This window comes from Fringilla coelebs (genome assembly GCF_963513975.1).
Source record: "Fringilla coelebs genome assembly, chromosome: 11".
Classification (NCBI taxonomy): domain Eukaryota; kingdom Metazoa; phylum Chordata; class Aves; order Passeriformes; family Fringillidae; genus Fringilla; species Fringilla coelebs.
In genome coordinates, this window is record NC_140037.1 from 6,154,401 (window position 1) to 6,170,847 (window position 16,447).

Below are 16,447 nucleotides of genomic sequence, written 5' to 3' on the forward strand. Positions count from 1 at the left end.
CCAAGCAGAGTGGCATTATTAGAGAAAACCAAACACAAATATTTTTGAGCAGTAAAAGAAGACGCTGAGGACCAAGATGTTGTGACGCCGTGTTTACAGTTGGGACAGCCATGTACGTGAGCTCGCTCTTGGAGAAGGAGCCCAGCATGTACCCAGGACCTGCCAGGGCCAACAACAGCCTGCCCGTGCAGAACTTCGTGTCTGCTCCAGCCTACTCCGACTACATGGGATACCACCCCGTGCCAGCCCTGGACAGCCACGGGCAGCCGGCGCCCGCCTGGGGCTCCCACTACGGCCCCCAGCGCGAGGACTGGAGCGCCTACGGCCCAGGCCCGTCCGGCGCCGCGCCCGCTGCCCACATCAATGGCTCGTCCCCTGGCCAGGGCTCCTACAGCTCTGCTGATTACAGCTCCCTGCACCCCGCTGCTGCTGCTGCGCCCTTACCTCCTGTAGATACAATTAATGCCCAGCAAATCTCTCCCAACAGCCAAAGGCACAGCTCTTATGAGTGGATGAGGAAAACCATGCAAACCAACGCTGCTGGTGAGTGTAAATTCAACTTCCAACCTCAGAAAGCATCTTCTGCTATCACTGGGCTTAGAAATAATTAACTTTACTTGAAGCACATAGGTTGGTGGGTCATTTATGACATTTATTTAGCCTACTGCTGTTTAATGCAGTTTTAACTAAATTTGTGCTAGTTTCACTTTCTCCCATAAAGGCTTTCTGTGGTTGCTGTAGTGGAATGGCTGATGTGTTCTCAGCTCCAGGAATCCCTGTTGGAACACGCTGTAAAGCATTTTGTGTGATAAACATGATAATCATAGAGGTGTTATGGAGCAATGCAGCAACATTTAACAGTTACAGACAGAAATACTACATGGCTATTTTGTGCTGCAGGGTAGATATCAATATGGAATCAGGTTGATCTTTTTAAACCTTATAGACTTCTCAATAATTATAAAGAAAACCACGTGCTCTGATCTAACTGCAGTGATTATGCAATTTTCTGCAATTTTCCTGTGTCTCATATTTTTCTGCCCAGATTTATTAGGTGAGCACAAATATTCCTAGAGAAGCAATCTGACTCAAACAATCAGCATAGACTATTTTGTTTGCAGATCACATAATTCCTTGGTTAAGCTTCCTTTTAATTTAATTTCACATCAGTTTACTTTCCTTACATGCCAGAATTTTTCAGCTTCCACATTTACACAATTAAAAATCATTTTTCTGCAAGAGGCACTCACTGATGCGCCTGTTTTTGCCACAAGCTGCCTGCCAGATGAACTCTTCCATGTATATTCTCAAGGTGGAAATTGGGTGTAGCAAGGTTTGCTAAATCTGTGGTTCAGGTTAAAAGTAATAAGTGTGTGATAGGGAGCATCAAAGAAATGCTCAAAAAAAAAGCAGAGCAAGTACAATTGGAGCAATCTTAGAAAACACAGAAAATCTGCACTGCTGCTTCAGACAGAATCCTCCTTTGAATGGTTATTACTCAGGAGCAAAATTAGCCTGGTAATTGTTTCTTAATTATAAAGCAGACACACATTGTTTTGCCTCTGTTACTAAATATAAAATGTCTGGTGAACATTAGGATATCACAATGCTCTCCTGCCACTTGGAGCCTCTACAAAGGCCTTCAAAGCCAGGCAGATTCAGTCTGCTGTCCCCCCTTCTGTATACTCATGTAAATCCCAGTAACTTCATTAACATCATTGCAGATTGCCAGGTGTAGAAGTGATGCAAGACTAGCGTAGATCAAATTCAGCTGAGACTACTGAATGTCAGTGAGGCAGCCTGGCTGTCATGTTGGCACTAAATTTTCAATGCATGGCATTCTTAAAGAATAACATTTTTAAAGTTTAACACACTTAAAAATCTAAATCCTTGCTCTACACTTACTGAACAGTCTTGGAAGACCCTGAAAGGTTTCTCATGCGCTTGTCCAAAGTTATAAAATATATTTGCAATTCAGAGACACTGTTTTGGGCTAAATTCATCTCTAGTCTCAAAAGTGCTTACACAGGATTTACACACATTCTGAAATACTTTATGAACCATTCGGGACAGGTGGAACAGAACCCATCAACAGCTGCATGGCCTGAGGCTGTGCATTCCTAGAACCCAATCCTTTGAAGTGTTAAAAACAGCCGAGGACTTCACAGAAGTGAGCTCAAGGCATCAGCCCACCTTAAAAAAAGAGATCTTGAGAATGAAGCACAAATGTGGTAATTGTGCAAAACAAGAAAAGTACCAAAGAGATTTAGCTTTTCATTGGTGTTTAAAAAAAACAACCCTGAAAATTTTAATCCTGACACAGAAAAAATTGTGATAAATGGAAGAGAATTCAAATAAAAGACAAGGCTAAAATTATGCATGTAACTGCTCTGGACCACCTTATCAGTGTTTTCTCTGGAAGAAAACTGACTTGATGCCATTATAACCTCTCTTTGAAACACACTGTTTTTCCTTATTGCTATAATATTATTTGGGTTATCAAAGTAGCTACTGGTTCCTCTCCTTCAATGTTATCACTGCTTAATAAAGGTCATTGCTTTAAAATCCCAGAATGACAGCCCTAAACTCTACAAATACATTTCTGTGCATAAACATGTGTATGTCCTTAACTCCACCAGTGTGTACACACATCAATGTATGTAAGCAGAACGGAGTAACAGAAACCACAACACATCTAATTAGATGAGAGAGCCTCTTGAAATACTGTCCTAAAGACAGTGGGAATTATTTTGAGCGAGAAGATGTCAGTGGGAATTGTTTCCTCTCTGTTTAGACTATTAAATACACTACATTCTGATTCAATATTCTTATTTAGCATTTATACAAAACAAAATTCAATTGCAGGTAAAGTGAAATGAAAATTTACCTGATCAAATCAATCTTCAGGATAAAACAAGATCACAAAGACAGAAATACTCTGTTCTTTCAAGAGACAAAAATGTGATTAGAAATGAAACATCCTCTGACTAAAGGACCGTAACTGTATATTCAGAACCAATCCTTGTTTTACTTCAAACACACAAACATGGCAAATATACAAGGCAATAAGAAATTTTTAAAAAAATCAAACATGGAAAGTCGGCTTGGGAAAGAGACCTTCCCAGTCAGGCCCTCCAAGTGAGGAAAAGAACATCTAAGGAATTCCTGATAGTCTGATCCTGCTTTTACTGAAAATCTGTGATAAAATCTGCCATCCACTTCAGTTATGCTGGAGCAGAACTTCCAATTATTTTCTAAACTCTGTGTAATCAAGAGGGTAAGATGTGTATTTTCTGAGAGCAAGAGAACCTTCAAAGTGTAAAACTTACTGAAAAGGTATCTAAAGGACCTAGAAAAAGGGTTTAAAATTTCATATGACACTTTATCTGGGAGTGACCCTTCTCAGAAAGAGAAGGGACTTTAACAGGACTAAACAAAAGATCAACATGATTTTCATATTACAAGCTCAGCCACAGGATTTTTTCCAAAGTATAGCCAACACATTTTATGTCTTTGTTTAAACAAGTTGTGATGTACAAGTAATTCAGATTACAGAACAGCAGAAACATGGCCAGAAAGCAAAACAGAATAGCAGGAAAAAAGGCCAGGCCCCTGCTTTAATGCTAATTTATTTTTCTTTGTAAATTAGTTGTGACATCTATTTTCCACTGGCCTACATTGTCTGAGGTTTTGAGGCCTATCTGTCATATTGAGGCAACAGACCCTTTTAACACTTCTCTTTGCTTTGATATGCAGTCTTGTCTCTTCCTTCTCCCTCTTTTCTTCAGGAGTTATATTGCCGGAAAGGGTGATGATTTTCACAGCAAATAAAGAGGCCTTCTCCCAGCTTTATTGTCTTCAGAAGAAATACTCTGTGAATTTTATGACCAAGGGGAATGGGGAAAACTACTCCTTTTCTCCACCCCCTCAAATCATGGTTATATTTGCTGATTATAGTGAGGCCGGAATAACCTTGTTGAATTTTAACTTGTTTTCAAAGATTCCCTCTAAGCCCTCAGTTTACAAGGAACCTGAATATCTATACTATTGTTAGCATTAGAACTATCACTGAGGGCAAATATTTCAAAGCCAACAATTTGTACCATGAAAAAAGTAAACTTAGTTGAATGATTTAGTCCTGCAAATTTAGGCAGGAAAATCTTCTGTGCTGGAAGTTGAAGTGGCAGAGGATTTGGGAAAATATCCCTAATTATGCTTATTTCAGCTATGTCTACCTTCAGATAAAAATATCCCAGTCTGTCCTCGGTGTCGGTCCAAAAGTAAAGAGAACTGAGGAAAAAATATTCCTTCATCTATTTCTGTCCCTTTTTCTTCTGCTAAGATGAAAGCGTCTGACATTTGTTTAGGGCTTGTAAATTCCAAACCAATTGGCTTGTGTTTCTGAATGTGAAAGGGGTTCTTGATAAGATCTCCTTGTCGCTCCTTTGTGTGGCGTGTGCTTCATCTTAACACCTCAATGGATTTTAGGGAACCACTTTAAAGGAGTCTTTGTCCTACAGTTTGTCCCAGAAAACTCACATCAAAAAAAACTGGGAAGATCAGAAGAAAAAAGGAAAACTATCTAGTTGGTTGTTGAAAGTGCAAAGGAGAACAAATAAGTTGAAAACTGATCTCTCTGGTTTATTATTACATGAAGAATTGCCTAAAAATTATATTAAATGAGAGATACATTCTAAACATTTAGTAATGCTGGTCTTAACAGTATTTATCTGGTATATCTAAGAACATTTCTTTTATACATTAGAGAGAGTTTGATCCTGAAATCCTTTTACAAGATTTAATTGCCTCATCTTACAAATTGTCAAGCACCTCCAACTCTAAAGGGAAGCCCAGCAGAGAGTACCATCAGGAATATCCTACAGACACTCAGCACCTTGCAAGACTGGACCTTTTTGAAAAAGTACATTAAATTATTATTGAACTTCTAAGTTTATCTTTTGGCCACATAAGAAAGGAAAAGCATTTCCAGTAGGACATATCTTTGTGCTACAAAACCAATCTTTAGAAACCCAGATAAAGAATTAGGCCATGGTACAACTACAAAAATTGTGACTGAAGCTCAGTCTTGAAATCCTGGGTATTTATGCTCTCACAGAAGTCACTTCACTGAGCACTGAAATGAAACCCCTTTGAGATTAATATAGCCAGCACCAATTATGTACTGCTGTGAATTATTTAAGATGCTTCAGGGTGTTGATCACTTAATAGCTTCACGTTTAAATATATGTTTGCAGAGAAGGGGAAATCAAGAGGGAAGACAGTTATGGTAACCAATAGTCTGTTACTTCACCCTGCACCTCTATTCCTCCTCTGTACCACAGCAAACAATCCCATAAAGTATCCTGTGGTTTAATTAATGTCTGGGAAATGCCCGAGATGTTTGCAAGCTGCTATGGAAAATCCAACTCAATGTATGAATAATCTTTCTTTTCTAACCAGGTAAAACAAGAACAAAAGAAAAGTACCGGGTTGTTTACACAGATCACCAGAGACTGGAATTAGAGAAGGAATTTCACTGCAACAGATACATTACAATCAGGAGGAAGTCAGAACTCGCAGCAAACCTGGGACTCTCCGAAAGACAGGTACAGAGAGCACTCCTCAGCTGTACCCACGGTGCCCAGGCACTGCCAGGGGACAGGTACAGAGAGCACCCCTCAGCTGTGCCCACGGTGCCCAGGCACAGGCACAGAGAGCACTCCTCAGCTGTGCCCACAGTGCCCAGGCACTGCCAGGGGACAGGTACAGAGAGCACCCCTCAGCTGTGCCCACGGTGCCCAGGCACTGCCAGGGGACAGGTACAGAGAGCACTCTTCAGCTGTGCCCACAGTGCCCAGGCACAGGCACAGAGAGCACTCCTCAGCTGTGCCCACAGTGCCCAGGCACTGCCACTGCCAGGGGACAGCAGCAGCCACCTCCTGCCTCTCTGCATTTGACACACAGAGAATCCACTACACAGCCCCACAGTTATTAAGAGGTTAATCTGACAGAACCCTCCAGTTATATGGAACTCAACATTAGGAGTTGTCACACTTTAAGAAGTAGTTATTCTTACTTTCCAGCTTGATAGCCAGCTGGAATTCAAACACTTCAGCTTAACAGGGTCTTAGCTATGCTCCCAAGAGTTTCAACATTCATAACTTTATTTCTTCTTGAAATCACACCAAGTAATGGCCAGCAAAAAATCCAAAGCATTTGATATATTTCAGCTGGAAGAAAGGAAAGTTAAAACTCAATCCAATGAGATATCTACAGGGTTTTTTGTTACAAATATATTGCCACAATTTGCACAGGCCACATTCTTCCTCTGTCAGATTTCAGCATATCAGGGGGGTTTTACAGCCTTGGATTTTCAAGTAAGGATCTCTTTTTGCCAATCATATGTGTAGCCAAGACTATCCATCCAGGGAATGTTCAAGTGCATACTTGGATTGTTGCTTCCTTGGAAAGCAGCTCTGCCTTCACTCCTGTCTAGTACATATTTAATCTCTGTCCTGGATAAAGCCAGGCTCCTGAGCCATGTTCATACAGACACTAGAGGAACTCAGGATGAGAATTCCCTAAAATCCCTGTGTTGGAGAGCACTTCTCCCAAGCACAGCTCTGCAGTGTGTGGAAATAATAACTGCTGGATGCAAGCCTCCAGAATTGCAATGGTTCTGCTACAGCTGGAGGAGATGGGCAGATTTGGTGATACTGAATTAGTCATCTCATTTAAAAACCAGATGATTGCCCTGAGGTAAATATTAACTAGAGATCTTTCTTCTTAGAATTTTACAAGCTTTTGTTCTTCCTAAATATACACATTCAGGTCTCTTAAAATGTTCCTCTTTCAGTGGCCTCCTCTGATTCTGCACTCAATCTGTGGAAGAGCACGGAATAAAGAGGGACCAATGGAGGCTAGAAGTGTAGGAATGCAGAGACATTCAGTGGTGTTTTAGGACCAAGCACTGGGATTTTATAAACATATTTTAGTGCAGTGATGCTCAGACTGTGAGAGCTCCCAGGCAGGAACAACAAAAACCAAGTTTATCATGGATGGACTAAGTTTGTCACACAGTAGGATAGAGCTGCACTGGAAAATTTTCAGAGAACTGCAGTTATGAGAGATTTGTAACCTCCACCTTAATGTTCTGCAAGCTGGCTGATTTAGAACACAGACATGCCTGGAATCACCAGTGAGCCTGCAGAAAATCAGCAGTTTCTTTTTACAGAGCTGCTGCTCCTAATGCCACCCCATTTTTACCTAGTGAAGTTCCTTCAAGTGTAATATAGACAAAATACATAACTGATAAGCATTTCCACAGGACAGACAAAGCTAAATGCTTCTTCGTGCCAATACCAGCAAGGTAGTAAAAAATAAATATAAATCACTGAGATTTTTAATACAAAGCAAGGGTACAACTTTCTATATTGTACTGTATTCAACACACCTTAAAGGCTGTAACAAATACTGTGATTTAAGAACACAGTTAGCAAGCAGGAAAACACAAACAGAAGTTCCTCCTCACTCACACTTTCACATAAGGAAAGAAAATAGAGATACTTCAAGTAGATTTTAAACAGATAAGTCTTTCACCTGCACAATGAGCCTGGGAAATTGACTAAGTAATGCTGATATATCTATTTATACACATAACAGTACATATGCATCTGTAAAATACATGTCTAAATATATATTCCAGTAATAAAAACAGTCAAGACTTTTAAATACATAAGAATATATATACACACAAAATCACTCACAACATAAATGAAGAAAAAGAACCCTCACTACTTGGCTTTGAATTAATCTGTAACATAGATAGTAAAGAAATCTTCACATTTAATCCATAATTGCATCTTCCTAAATTATGACAGTGGCACAGCTGAAATGATGAACTCTGTGGTCTGAGTCTCAATGAGTTCATGGATTTCTCTGTTACTAAATATAACACTGTGTGTTCACTTTCCACCAAAGGTCCAAGAAAAAAATCAATTTTCCATTGGTTATTATGCCAAAAATTAATACAGAATAATGCAAAAACTTTTCACTGGAAAAATTCAGTAGTTTGTTTGTGGAGGGTTTTTTGGTTTGGTTTTAACTTTGGGGCTTTTCATCCTCATGGCTTTTTGTTTGTTTGCTTTGGGTTTGGGGTTTTTTACATAGCGTTTTTGAACCTACCTACATTTCCATTGCTATGATTACTGTAAAAGGTTGAGCAGCACTTTTAATTAATCAGGTATCATTTATAATGCCCCAGGTGAAAATCTGGTTCCAGAATCGCCGAGCAAAAGAGAGAAAAATGATCAAGAAGAAAATCTCGCAGTTTGATGGCAGCGGGGGCTCAGCTCAGAGTGACTCTGGTTCACTCAGTCCAAATGAACTGTCAAATTCTCTGTTCCCACCACCACATGGAATAAATGGATTACAGCCTAATGACATTCATCAAGTCATAGTTACAGAATGAACAGAGGGGAAAAAACCAAAACAGGAAAAAAGAAAAAGCAAGAATGGATTTATCCACCACTGCCACCCCCCACCTTGGAAACTCAACTTCCCAAGGGACCATTTTCATTTATCTGCCTTCAGAGTGCTGATTTCTAAGCAGGAAATCTGAGCCTATAACCAAAATATTTTAATTATTGCAAAAATCTCAGGGACTTTGTGCTGCTAAGATTCATCTCTCGGTATCTTTGCTAGCAGGTAATTTGCTTCAGACACTGACACAAAGAGTGATACAGCTGAAGATTCAGTATGGGTAGTTCTAGTCTGATCATCCATATACACAGAAAACTAAGAGAACTGATTATAAAATAGAGTCCTATTGCAGAAAATATAACCATCTGGGTGTGATTGGTTTGTTCCATTTATATAATTAGAGGAAATCGTAGATGTTAATAAATATTTACACTTAAATGGACTGAGAAGGATACTACTTTTTGAAAATAGAAAAACCATTTAAAACACTTTGAAATGCTTAAGGAACATAATAATGTTGCTATACCAACATATTTCATTTAATTAAATAACACAGATCATCTCTGTCCTATGGAATTGTATTCAAGCAATAGTTACAGATGCAGAATATACCAAACCTGCCAAGATTTCTTCCACTGTAAGAAATGCAGCAATTTCTCATATACATTAGGAAATGCCAGAAAATTTGCTAGATACATATTACATCAGTCTTCTAGGATTGCACATATTATTGCTCAAAAATCCAAGCACAAATGGAATGGAAACAGAACTGTTACTACAAGCAAACCACCAAAAAGCAAATAAAGAATTTGCTTGAAGTCTTTAAATATTGGAAGTGAAACAGGAACAGTCTCAGGCCACTGATTTTATCCCTGACACTTATTTGGGGCTGAAGACAACAACTCTCCCAAAGGAGCTGAGAGGGTATTTTGAAGCTGTCACCTGAAGCTGAGCAATCACAAAAGAATTGTTCACTTCACGGGCACTCCTGAAAGAGCACAAATTAAGGACATGATCACAGTAGGGTTTGCTTTAATTACTGCTCCTTGTTGGCAGGTGAGAAGGTAGCAATGGTATCTAAGAGACAAGTGATGAGTCTGGCAAAAGCAGAAAGAAAACCCAAAGCACTAAAAAAACCCCCAAGCCCTTCAGTAGTACTGTTCTTTGGAATTTCTTAAGATGACCTTTTTGCTAGTATAGAAGTAAACAGCTCTATTGGGAAGATTTCATATTCCTGAAAATGTCAAGGGGAGCAAAGGTAATAAAAAGGGAAAAAAGCAGAACACAAACAGAAAACAGCATTATGAAAATCATGCATCACATATTCCAGCAACATGAAACTCTTGCTCTCAGAAAGAGCAGAATAAATTCTGCTTTTCTTTGTGTCAATAAGCATCGATAATGAACACCATGGACAGGACTTGTCAAAGCTCTCAGCATCTGGATTCAAAACACTAGATAGCAAATTTGAGGATATGCCTCACGATTCCTCATTTATTTTAAAACAACTCTGTTAGAGTAACTCCATGAAAGCAATTCTGTTGGAAGTTACAAGAGTAACACTCATCAGAACTAAATTCTGAATTTTATCTGTGTAGACATTAATGTCTCAAACTAAACTAGGAAGAAATCCTGTAACATATTAAGACCTTACTGTAAACATTTTGTGGGTGGTTCCCCAATATATTTTCTAGTCATCTCCTATCATATGGTTCAAAGAAATGGGTGTATTCTACTGCAAACAAATTGTAAACAGAAAATCTTGTGTACATAAATAGTTATAAAACTCAGCCCGATGAGAAATTGAGCCTACATCTGCTTGGCTTTAACTCAGGATCTCCTAAATCTGTTCACTGATGTTCCAATGGGATCACAGGGACATTATAGGAGCAAGAGCACATTGTGGAACATGCACACACAGAGCTGGTTCTGTTCACATTCACAGAAATGTACATGTGACACACACAAGCCTTTTTTCTCTATTCTTCAGTCAAATAAATCCAGATTTTTTTTCCTTGGGAGAGGAAGTTTCCCCTGTTCCATCAGCCCCACGACCTGCATTGCCCTTCTATACATGAAGGATGTAGAGGATAAAATAAGCTCTCAGGAAACTCAGACTTTAGATATACAAGAAAAAAGGGAAGTGAACCTTTACCTCAAATCAGCAGACAGGCTATTTCTATGGAAACCAGGAGAGGGCTTTTGTGAGGCTTAGCAGTGGCACTGAAATGGAGAGAATGAAAACTTCTAGTTTTCGGATTTTTTTCTCTGATCAGTTTTTATATCGACAAGGAGGAATGGCAAGTACAGCTGTAACACACAACACACCATTGATTATATTTGTGTATTAGAAATGCACTGCTTCAGATTTCCCTCCTCATTTATGATAAAATTGAAATGAAACACAGATATTTACCAGGTTCACATTCAACATATTCAAATCATCATCTTGCAGATTCTAACCAAGCTCCAGGCAGTCAGGAAACACCACCCTGCCCTGACAAACTGCTCAGAGGAGCCACTGAAGGCACTGACTGCACTCAGAACAACCACAGTTGATAAAGGAATCACTCTAAATGAGCCCATTTTAGATGCTTTGAGAGTTGCAATGGGATACAAAGCACCTCCTCTGGCATGTTTAATATCAGTCTTGTCAATAAAAACTGTTTCTCTTTTTCATGATCTTAATCCCAAATTTTATCCATTAGATGTGTTTTAAATGTATCCCAAGCATATGTTAATAAATATTTAGGGGAGAATCTCTTTCATCTCCTAGAAAATTATCTCTACACCCAAAGAGCGGATCAGATTATCTTCTCTGACTACAGTTAAGTCAGAAGTTATTCCCCCTATCTGTTGCTGTGCATAACTACCCCCAGTATGGATCATAATGTCCCTTTCAACCTAAGTGCAGTGGCACAGCTGTTTCTCAAAATAATCTAAGGAAAAAATTCTTAAACTCTTTTAGACTAATCAGGATATTTTTTAGTAAACTCCATCAGAGAGTGATTAACTGCAGTCAGAGTATCAGCTCAGGAGGCTGAGAAGTCAGTGTCCTGGTTTAGGGCAAATTTTGGAGAAAACTTTTGAATTGGGGTTTTTTTAGAAAGCAAATATAAGTGGGTCTTTTAATTGGTTTGGGAAACGATAGGTTTCCCTAATAGGTTAAGTATTTACTAGCATTAAAAAATGAACAATACAAAACAATCAAACTTCTTGCTGTTTTGAAGACATGACAAATGCAGAAAACCTTTTTTGTGAGGTGTAGCTCAGCTCACTCTGTTATCAGTCCCTGTGCTGCTGGAATGCAGCGTCTCAGGCGGGCTACAGGCGTGAGCTTTTGGTGTTTTTCTGGTTTTTTGGTCTAGAGCAGGTTTGAACAGTTCTAAGAAAAAGAAAAACCACAGTTTGGGGAACTTCTCTGCCTTAGCTAGCAAAAAAATTAACTTATAAGCAAAGGAGAACTCTCTCCTGCTGTCTACTGCAGCCAACACAGTCTAGGAGACGCATGCTGGGGAGCAAGTGCAGTTTCTGATAACAAACTTCAAGCTTCTTCTTTCTCCCTTTGCTCTCTGAACTAGTTTTAGAGGTGCAGAACTTAATATCTGGCATAAACACACAGTTGGAGATACAAGCATCATAAAGCCACCTCAGGACAGCCAGAGAGAGGGGGAAATGGCAGGCAGCTCGAAGAAAATCCTTACCCTGCCTCTTGCAGGCTTTAGACACGTTATCAGAGTGCAGCTATGCCATGAGCCAGAAAACATCATCCCAAACGAAAATATAAATTGAGCACTTCATGCTGGCACACTTCAAAGGGCCCTTAAGGACTCCAGGGCAGCCTGGCAGAGCCCATCCCTGGTCATGTTCTGCCAGCATGGGAACACAAGATCAGGATGTGCCTCCCTTGGATGGAGGCACCACAGTCAAAGTCATTGCAATCCACCACCATTTTCTGGGCAGCTGTGTTTGACTCTTCAGCATTGCTTCTGTGAAGGAGAAACTTCAGCAGATGTGATCAGCCCTTGTATTTAAATTTGTATTTACATGGATGAAACACTGAAGGCTGTAAATAACATTTTTCAATATTTGTCTTTCTTCCTTTGAAGACTGCTCTAGGGACTTTAGTTATACTCTCCCTTAGCACTGTTAAGCAATTAAAATAATAAATTAAATGCCATCCTTTGCACCCAGTGGGTCTCTTCCCCAAGCTCTCCAAGTTTCCTGTTTTTCAGTGTATGTAAATAGAAAACCATCAGTGTTTGAATTCAACTGATTGACTGGTGGTTCCAGTATGCAAGGTAGTGAGCCCCTTTAACACCATGCTGATATAAAAAAAAAAACTCTACATCACACAACTGTCTAATTCCAGCAGCCAGCAAATCCCTTCTGACATTCACCTGAATCATCTTCATTCTTATGAGAATCATGAGAGGTGCCAAAGCTTTGGCAGAACTGCCCTCCTCAGTCCCACTGTTCATAAGCACTTCATCAAGAAGGGCCTCTGGCACAAACTGCTCCTGCTGACACTCAGTGTAGCACCACAGTAAATTTGCTATAGTAATTAACTTCTAAATATTGATCAGTGGGAGAAAATAAAGAAAAATACAGATGTGCCCTTAGTTACAGATAGCTTAGACTAGAAATGGGAAAGTACCTCATTATAAGATATTTACAGTTTATAATATCAGTTTACAAAGACAGAATAATTTAAACCCCTAATTGGCTGTTTGTAGTAGTCATCCTGGCCAAAAAAAAAAAAAAAAAAAAAAGACCCCTGGATCAGAAACTTGGCAACCTCTTGAAACTTAGATTATTTTTGAAATTTGATCTACATCAGGCATTTTCAGTATAGGCAGCACAGAGCTGCAGACCCCTGCACAAAGCCAAAACCCTTCCAGATATTAGAACATATTGGTATCACAAAATCATTTTAATTAACTTCACACACAACTCTTAGCTTGCCTTTCTTCAACAAATGAGCATATCCACATTTGCCTATGTTCCTCATTTCTACTTCTGAACAAAATAATGGGAACTTGCAGTGAAATGCAAACCACCTTGGGAAAAGAGTTTGCCTTAGTTAATCTGGGTTAGTTTGCATTAGTTAATGAGGGTTTGTCCACGAGACTTATAATACATTCCCAAGAGTATATTCCCATTATCCAACAACCTCTTCCTGTCTGAAATGAGGGAATTCTGCTTCTATGTGCCTCCTCCTGAAGAATGCCTGTGTGGTGGTGATTTGTATGGAGCAAACAGGGGAACAGGATATTGGAAGAAGACTCAGAATCTCTCAGGCCCACATTAACATTCCCTTCCCATGTTCTCCCAATAGTGCCTTTATTTAATAGTGTGCTTTGGTTTAACTCTTGGATTTCTGCTCTTTGTTTCATGCTCTATATAAGAACACTTCTGATTCCAAGAAAGGAAGTGATTTGTGTGGATAAACTTTGCCAGAGACCATCATCCTTCACAAATCTTCCTGGTTTTGTGGCATAATAGTTTCATCTAATAAACAGTGTCCTAAGGAAGTACTGAAAAAGAAGCTTCTATTTCTTCCTTTGAAGCCATAAAGTTTGGTAAGTCATGCTGAAAAAATTCCCTGTAGTATTTACTTCTCAAACCCAATACTAAACAGACATTCTTTAAATACAGACATGGGACACAAAAGGTGTTTTTCTAAAAGACTCTCTTTTCACCCAGATGGTCATTGTTCCTAGGGGAGAGAACACACACATTAAAAATCTACTGCAACTTCAGCTGAACTTTGACTTCAATCTATTATTTAAAAGCACAAGTTGTTAAATAGGAACTGCTATAGCAAAGTACCTTTTCCAATTAAAAACACTTCTATTCTTCATTTGTTAACACCTCAGACACACGTTATAAAGAGGTCACACAGTAAGTGATGCTTCATTTTACACTCAGTTCAGTAAGTTATTGTACCACCTGCTTTGGAGCTTAGTGCCACATCACACGTGTCCTTCTGGCACAGTGTCCATTTAAATGTCTGTAACATTGTTTGTTTATTAAATCAAAACCCAGCTTGCATTAAATGGAGGTTTTTCAATTAAACACGAGACTGTGCAGAATGTGTTCCTGTTTGCCACACCTTGCCCTGCCACCTGAGTGTCACCACTGCCATACTGAATGTCACAGCTGTACATCCTTGCAGACAAGTCCGTGGGATTTATTTCACTTTCCAGCACACATCCTGCTTGTCCCTTGCTCTTTCATCCTTGAGAAATTTTTATTGGAAAAACACCGAACACATGCAAGCCCTGAAGTGTCCACAGCCAGGCTGGATGGGGCTTGGAGCAGCCTGGATAGTGGAAGGTGTCCCTGCCCATGGCTTTAAGTCCCCTTTCAATCCAGACCTTTCTGTGGTTGGATGGCCTTTCCCACAGACAGGTCACCAGAGCAGCCATCTACCAAGACAGTCTCAACTGAATATTAAAGCCCACAATGTAAATGCACAGCATCAGAACTATCATTTCCTCCAGCGTTCTCAGTTACAACACACCTTTTTGGTTTTCACACCAGTTAAGGCAAACATCCAGAATTTAACTGAGAGTAAAATAAAGCCCAGTACCTTATTAATACCCCTACATAAAACTTTGTTTTAGATGTTTCAACACTTTCTTTCCATTGATTATGAATCTATATAAAGATGAAGATCAGCAGAAAAAAAATCAGATCCTTAAGTATAGAATAATTTTCTCTTTTTTTATCGTGTTTCTAAACAGGATGTATTTTCAATATTTGGTCAATTACTTACCTTCTCTGCAATTTACTGCAACGTTCAACACTAAATAAGAAAAAAGTATTTTGACAAAAATAGGAGGACAAAATTTCATTTTATAACAATTTACCTCTTAATTTTTTTCTTTAGCTTAGAATGTGATTTACCTGCAGCTCCGCATAAGATGGATAATGTGCTGAAGTAGGAGTACGCAGCACTGATAAAACTGTAGCTCATAAAATGTTACTTTCAGAGGCAACAAAAATTTTCACTGTCGAGTCATCTGCATTTTTCTGCAGTCTAGAAACTCCTGAAAAACAATTAAGATGATTCATAAGGAAAGTAGTTTCCTGGAAACAACAGACAAGGATAGAGACCCGTTTTTACCTGATGCAGGAGGAGATGAGCTCATTCCTTAGAGTACCTGCAGGTCAGGAATTCTGATTCCTACACATACCAGAGCCAACAGTTTATAGGAGCTACACTAAGAAGGACCAACACCCTCCTCATAATTTCGTTTTTCATTCTTCTATTACAATTACAAACACCAGTAGTTTTTGATTACTTTCCATTTGCAGTAGCTGAGTAATTAAGTGTTTATTACCTCAGTAATAGCTTACACCTGTGTGCTGATGGGCATTCCCCTGAAGTATTTTGAGAATAATTTTCCCCAGTTTTGCTGTTCCTACGTGGATTTTCTTCTCTCTCACCACCCCATCACGCTGCACATAACTCATTTTCCAAACCCACCAACAAACCCCAAAACTCTGGGAAAACTCCACAACCCCCGCCCTTTCTCTTCTTCACCTCAGGCGCCCCGGGGAGCGACACAGCGGGCAAAAACAGGAGGGGGAGGGCAAAAAGCGCTACCCGGCTGTTTTTATTAAAACCGTCACAGAAACACACCTGGAAAAGAGGCTCAAATAAAGGAGGATCAGCACCTGCCTCCACCTTCCCTCAGGAACCGCCCCTCGCGCACCTGAGGGGCGGGAAGGGGAGGGAGGCGCGCGGACGAGTTATAAATGCGGTAACAAAAGAGCACAGATATCCAGGTCCCTTCTACGCCGAAGGCTCAGGGGTGATTTGATTTTTTTGGAAAGTAAATGAAAAACCAGTGAGGTTTTTCCCCACTTTCCTGTAACCAGCAAATTAAAACTCGCCTGAGGAGCCGCTCGCGCCGGCTCGTGACTCGCGCGCACCCGAGGGGCGGGAAGGGGCGCG

At 39.8% G+C, this 16,447-nt stretch overlaps 1 protein-coding gene across 1 annotated transcript; it reads left to right on the top strand.

The window, feature by feature from the left end:
• Window positions 1-110: 110 nt before the first annotated feature.
• On the top strand, window positions 111-8,470 carry LOC311158055 (homeobox protein CDX-4-like; the record flags this gene model as incomplete). Its single annotated transcript, XM_084213174.1, has 3 exons — window positions 111-543; window positions 5,461-5,606; window positions 8,264-8,470. 3 exons carry the CDS (start codon window positions 111-113, stop codon window positions 8,468-8,470), a joined length of 786 nt encoding a protein of 261 aa, XP_084069300.1.
• Window positions 8,471-16,447: the final 7,977 nt, after the last annotated feature.